Source organism: Salminus brasiliensis, chromosome 9 (genome assembly GCF_030463535.1).
Source record: "Salminus brasiliensis chromosome 9, fSalBra1.hap2, whole genome shotgun sequence".
Taxonomy (NCBI): Eukaryota; Metazoa; Chordata; class Actinopteri; order Characiformes; family Bryconidae; genus Salminus; species Salminus brasiliensis.
In genome coordinates this window covers 2,221,204-2,228,064 of record NC_132886.1, presented here as the reverse complement: position 1 = coordinate 2,228,064, position 6,861 = coordinate 2,221,204, and the positions used below count along the sequence as shown (strand labels likewise).

The window sequence follows — 6,861 nt, the reverse complement described above, 5'->3', positions numbered from 1 at the left end:
TTAGACACAAATGTCCAAAGCAACACCTTCAACCTCTAAGCATTTAACCAAATTGTCAGTTTGAGAGTAATCTGGATGCCCCCTGATCCTTGACAGGGTAAAGACTTCCCTGAGTTGTGTTGACATGAAGCTCCATGATCAATATGGCCTACCTTCCATCTTGGAATCTGCACCCAGCCAACAAGCTCATGTGGGACTCACATGGGTGGAACGTGGGCTAGGTGGGTTTCAGGTGGGCATGGGTTCTGTAGGGGTTTGTACATACTTTTTTACTGGGACCCATTTGGGCTTCCCAAATAGGCCCCATTGTTACAGCCCAGTTTAATCTTCATGGGTAATGCATCTAGGCCCTGTATACAGTGTACAACCCAGATTGGGCCCATGTTTAACCTCTCCTGGTCCCATCACTGACCCTGGTGGGCATCCTTATGTGGGGCCAATGTGGAACCCAAGGACAAAATGTTCTGGTTCCCAGTTGAACTACCCGTACAGGCCCCACATGGACGTGTTAGCTGGCCAGTTTTTTACTAATTACTCCAGATGTTGTTCCTGGCTTGTGTAAATCTGCGACCATTCTTCTCAGCTCTGCAGCTCTTTGGACTTGGACTTTCCCCATTGTGTCGGTCAATCCAATGAATGTCGTCACACAAACAGGGGGTTGAGGGCGCATTAACAGGGGGTTGAGGGCGCATTAACAGGGGGCGAGATGTGAGTGTTAAAGCAGGAGAACTGAGCATAAAAAAGACAGAATCAGACAAAAGCATGACAGAATTATCACCATTTTTATCACAAAGTTACACGTCCTTAGTTTGGCTAAGACTATAACATTAATTAATAATATTTTTGGCTACATGGTATTTTATGTAATATTTTGGAAAGTGTATATGGTTATGTTTCAGTTAGGGTTTGGTTAAGTTTAGGTTATGGTTAAGGTCAGGGTCAGGGTAAAGGTTAAGTTTAGGTTATGGTCAGGGTCAGGGTAAAGGTTAAGTTTAGGTTATGGTTAAGGTCAGGGTCAGGGTAAAGGTTAAGTTTAGGTTATGGTCAGGGTCAGGGTAAAGGTTAAGTTTAGGTTATAGTTAAGGTCAGGGTCAGGGTAAAGGTTAAGTTTAGGTTATGGTTAGGGTCAGGGTAAAGTTTAAGTTTAGGTTATGGTTGAGGTCAGGGTCAGAGTAAAGGTTAAGTTTAGGTTATAGTTAAGGTCAGGGTCAGGGTAAAGGTTAAGTTTAGGTTATAGTTAAGGTCAGGGTAAAGGTTAGGTTTAGGTTATAGTTAAGGTCAGGGCAAAGGTTAAGTTTAGGTTATAGTTAAGGTCAGGGTAAAGGTTAGGTTTAGGTTATAGTTAAGGTCAGGGTAAAGGTTAAGTTTAGGTTATAGTTAAGGTCAGGGTAAAGGTTAGGTTTAGGTTATAGTTAAGGTCAGGGTAAAGGTTAGGTTTAGGTTATGGTTAAGGTCAGGGTAAAGGTTAAGTTTAGGTTATGGTCAGGGTCAGGGTAAAGGTTAAATTTAGGTTATGGTTAAGGTCAGGGTCAGGGTAAAGGTTAAGTTTAGATTATGGTCAGGGTCAGGGTAAAGGTTAAGTTTAGGTTTTGGTTAAGGTCAGGGTTAAGTTTAGGTTATGGTTAAGGTCAGGGTAAAGGTTAAGTTTAGGTTATGGTTAGGGTCTGGGTAAAGGTTAAGTTTAGATTACAGTCAGGGTCAGGGTAAAGGTTAAGTTTAGGTTATGGTTAGGGTCAGGGTAAAGGTTAAGTTTAGGTTATGGTCAGGGTCAGGGTAAATGTTAAGTTTAGGTTATGGTCAGGGTCAGGGTAAATGTTAAGTTTAGGTTATGGTCAGGGTCAGGGTAAATGTTAAGTTTAGGTTATGGTTAGGGTCAGGGTAAAGGTTAAGTTTAGGTTATGGTCAGGGTCAGGGTAAATGTTAAGTTTAGGTTATGGTCAGGGTCAGGGTAAATGTTAAGTTTAGGTTATGGTTAGGGTCTGGGTAAAGGTTAAGTTTAGAAGGTTAGAATTAGGTTGAGGTATAGCAGGTTAAGCTTAGGGATAGGTTTAGTGGAATAGGGGGCGCTCTAACCTGCAGATGAATATACAGTAAACAGATTAAGAGGCCGGGGCCACAGACTGAACATCTTACACAGTATTTAATCAGTTTCAGCTGCAGGTCGTTTACTAATGATTTTGAGGCTCAACTCAGGATTGATTGCTGATCAGACCTAAGAAACAGACACTAGTATAAAATATGAGAGTAAACTGAGCTAAGACTCAAAACCGCTCTGAAATCACCTACTGCATCAGATTAGGGTGGCCTGACTTTATGTTTTTACACTGGATTTGCTCTCCTGTGTTTACAGAATTTGGCCATGGGCGTATTATTCCACATCTATGAAACATTGATAAAACTCTAATTTACTGTGTGTGTGTGTGTGTGTGTGTGTGTGTGTGTGTGTGAGTGCTGGGCCCACATTTTAAAAAAAGAAGTACTTCAGTCAGGTTACAGTTGATTCTCTTATGGGACAGGCACAGAATGGTTGTCGTCATATCCTCTATTGACTGTGTGCCAAATGATACTTCATATCTTGGCAGAGGAGATTTCCTGTGGAATTTTCAGTGGAGCTGGAGGGTGCTTTTGGAGCAGGAATTTCTTCCTTGGATAAAAGCCACTCTGTCCATGTGAAAGGGAAAGTGTTGTTGGACAGTGAGTCTTGGGATGTTTCTGAGCATCTGAGCCAGGTTTCTTGCAGCCAAGGGTGAGTAATGTTTACGTGCCCATCCTTCCCCCAACCAACAATCTGTTTATAAGGCAAGATGAAACTGCCTCATTTCAGAAGATTTCAGACCACCACCATCATCTTCATCATCTCCTGCAGCTGAAGACACAGCCATGAGAGGCTGGTGTGGTTCTCTCCTCCTGGCTCTGCTGGTCATCCTCTACCTTCAGTCCTGTGTGGAGGGACAAAGTAAGTTCATCCTCTGATTCATCATTCTTTCATCTCTGCTCTTATTAGTTAATGACTGTACCTTTTAAGTACAGTCTAATTACATTCTTAATTACATACTTAATCAGTTTACTGATACTGCATGATCTGAGTAGAAGGTTGGTGCTATGTTCTTCTGTCAGACTCTAGCTGATTAACTTACAGACTGCAGATTTAACCACACTGTTATTACTATTATTAGTAGTAGTAGTATTAGTAGTAGTTGTATTACCTGTTGAAGCTTCATTACACTGAATCTCCCCTTTGGATACATATCATCCATTATACATAAACACCATTTCACTAATTCCTTTAGTTTATTTGTATTATTTATTACATTTGTTATTATTAAAAGTATTAATTTATATTACTTTAATTATTTTTTGACCCACAGATGCAAATGGACCAGGCCAGTGCTGTTTCAATTTCCGTAAGAAACCAATCCCTGTACGGCGCATTGTGAAGTATGCAGTAACGAGACCTGACTGTCCAAAACCTGGAGTGATGTAAGTTCCTTATTATAATAACAGTCAGTCAAAAATATTACTTATAACAAACTGTGTTTACTTTTTTTACTTAATTATTTACTTCAGTAACTTCAAAGGTCCAATATGTCAAATGACAACTGGTAAAGAACTAAATTATATATTATAAATGTATATAGTGTATATATTATACACTATTAATTATATCAATAATATCAAGTTTTCCTCAGTTCAGTCACAGTCAAATGACAATAGAATAGACAGTTATGACTGAGTTATCACTGGCTGTGTTCTCAATAGTTATGGTGTATTATTGCAAATAAACATAACAATATTTAAAATAATATTACAGATATTAAACTGCATCCATATGGTCAAATCACCATCTTTTAAAAGTAATTCATAAGAATATAATTGAACATGATTTAAATCGCACCTTTTAATATGTTTTTTATGAGTAAGTGCTTTATAACCAAAAATTATGTAAAAATTATATAAAAAATAATAAATTTAGTGTATATACAGTGTGTTTGTGTTACAGTGTGTGTATCTGTCAGGTTTAATGATTGATCATCAGTTTCTGTAGTAAATCTCTTTACCTTTAACACTCAGCTTTTCTCCACTGCAGTTTGACCAACCGGAGGGGAGACAGTGTGTGTGTGGACCCTGGAGATAAATGGGTAAAGCAGGCCATGGATCAGATTGATCAGAGAGACGTGGCAAATGTACCTGAATCACCTCCTTCTTCTATCCCCTGATGTACATGACTGCTTATTACAGATTATGACTGTTTATTACAGATTATTACTGTTTATTACTGCAGCAGCTCGACAGAGTCTGAGCGAGCAATAATGTCTGCTGTATTTCTGTTTCTTGTTTAAACGTTTGAATGCACCGTTTGCACACAGTTTTTTTGTTGTTTTATTAAAGATCCAGGGTTTAGAGATATCTGTATGTAAATCAATGATCTGTGAAAAGTGCTAGTGTAAAATGTGTGAAGTGGTCAGTCAGTCTGGAAAAAATATTTAATGTTATGAATATATGAAGGATTAGTGGATAAATTCAGGCTGGTCCAGTTCCACTGTCCAAACCAGAGAAAATAAAGATTGTATATATATATATATAGTATGCTAATCTTTGCTTTATTATTATGCAAGTTGATCGTCTGCTCCTCTCTAATAAACTCATTAAAATGTCATACTTTCATTGTATTTTTATACACTGACTTATACACAAATTCAAATTCATGTTTTATTCGTACAATTTGTTAATTTTTATGCAAATTAAATGTCTGCTGTCAGTCACACTAAAGATTATGTGGTTTCCATGGAAACAATATTGAATTACAACCAGGGTTTAGAGATTTCACTACAGATTTATGAATGCGGGCCAAGCCAAATGCTCTCCACTAACCTCCAACAGACACTGATCACCCCGAGAGCTCTGGTTGAGCAGCTCTCTCTCTCCTATTTTAGACAGACCACAGCTCCTACAGGATCATTCGAACCCTCAGATTAAAGATTATAGATTATAGACTGATATCTGACCAGATCTGCTCCTTCAGCCTTGTCGGTCTCCTCCACCTGTATTAATAACACACTGGGCCTTTTAGAATAAATTTCTTCTGATGCCCTGTCTGCACATTTCCATGAAGATTCGGTCATTCCCTGGTGTTTTCCTCTCTGGGATTTGTTTGGTTTATGAGGACAGGAATTCTGCTCCTTAAAACACATCCTGAACCTGACCTAGACTTTCTACTAGGACTTTCCAAAGGGAGTCGTTTCCTGTGTAAGCAGGGAAGCTGTCGTAAGAACCTCTCTCATTGTTATTCTGATTACCTCATAGTATTTTTCTCATTCACACTGTGTAATATCTATTACCGGACCCATGGACAATCTCCTCTATAGACGAAAGCAGAACTGCACTGTCTGGTGTCAGTCTGTCCTCATGCCCCTGCTGGTCACCCTCTTTGGTCCAGTGTGAAGGGTGAGAGGGTTCAAATACAGAACTACATCCTTATGTTTTGCCATTACTGAGAGTGAGTAGATGGTTGGTGCTGAGTTCTTCTAGTCTACTGTAATTAAGTAGCTGAAGTTGATGAACTACACTCTGATACTCTGATTACTGAGCGATTTTTAAGTCAACTCAACCTTTTAACTTCTGCATCTCAGTTTGATCAACAATCCATATTGAGTTGAAATTAAATACCTTAAAAGATGTTTAGTCTGTGGCTCCGCCCCTCAATCTGTTTACTGTTTATTCCCATCAGCAGGTTAGAGCGCCCCCCATCACATGCAATAGGGGAGGCCTTCCTATTCTCCGACTCTTAACCATGGAGAGCTGTTAGTGGTGTTGATGAGATTTGAACTAATTACCTCCTGACTCTCTTGACAAGCAGGCAGTTAGACAGTCGCTCCACTGCAGAGCTGTAAAGCTGTGTACATTTCTGTGTCTGTGATATGTCTCTAGACCGGCCCTACGATCTAACTGCTGCTCATCAAGTGTGAGGAGGGCATAAGGTCAAATCCCAGCAAGGCCTCAGTGCTCTGTTGTGTGAAGCCTCCTAGTCTGGGGATTGGGAAATGCATATAAGTATTTCTTTGACTTTATGATTAATATTGTAATTATTTATACGGTTGTTTATAATATAGTTGAACATAAAATATTGTAAATATTGTTGGAGGGACAGTGAGGGTGGTTTGCACTGTGGAAAAGCCGGTTTAAATCCAGCTGAGAGTGAAAAAGGTCACAGGTAGAATCACACCCTACTGACTAAAGGAGAGAAAAAGGTGGGAAAACAAACAAAGGAGGCGTCAATATGTTGTGATTTCAACCAAGGCCAAATGTCCCACACTAACATTAAAGTAACCAAAGAAAATACACCCATCAAGAGAGAGGAAGCGGTCAGCCTTTACTGAGCTTCACTGGATCAGAGTTATTTTTATCTTTGGGTTATTTTTCAGATGTTAATGATCTTTTAGATCAAATCTGTTCTCTTGCTCAGATCCTTTTTAGTTTTGAACTGTGCTCTTTTTTTTCTACTCTGTTTATCCAACCTCAGAGTGCTTTACTGGTAAATCCTTAACCACAGTGTGACAATGCTGAGCTGTCTGCTCTGGCTTAAACACAGCAGAATAGAAGAGTAGCATCAGCTTGGTGCTAATTAGCCCTGGTAGAAGTGGGCAGCACAGGCTGACCCTTCAGAGCAAATGGAAAGAAAGGTGAATTTTACTGGGTGTGAAAGGAGCATCTTTGTTTGGAGTATTGCCTATGGCCTATGGTTCATTTCTTTTTGTTTTTAACATGTACCATATAAATCCATTTAAAGCTAATAAGGTTTTCTTTTCCGTAGGTTTGCTGTTTTGTGTGTGGTGTTCTGTGTTTGTCATATGTGCCTTGCTG

The 6,861-nt window shown here is 39.3% G+C and overlaps 1 protein-coding gene across 1 annotated transcript; it reads left to right on the top strand.

The window, feature by feature from the left end:
* The first annotated feature begins 2,738 nt into the window (after positions 1–2,738).
* On the top strand, positions 2,739–4,657 carry LOC140561883 (C-C motif chemokine 18-like). Its single transcript, XM_072687129.1, has 4 exons — positions 2,739–2,746; positions 2,867–2,956; positions 3,369–3,480; positions 4,088–4,657. Exons 2-4 carry the CDS (start codon positions 2,881–2,883, stop codon positions 4,215–4,217), a joined length of 318 nt encoding a protein of 105 aa, XP_072543230.1. The 5' UTR covers positions 2,739–2,746; positions 2,867–2,880; the 3' UTR covers positions 4,218–4,657.
* The last annotated feature ends 2,204 nt before the right edge of the window (positions 4,658–6,861 follow it).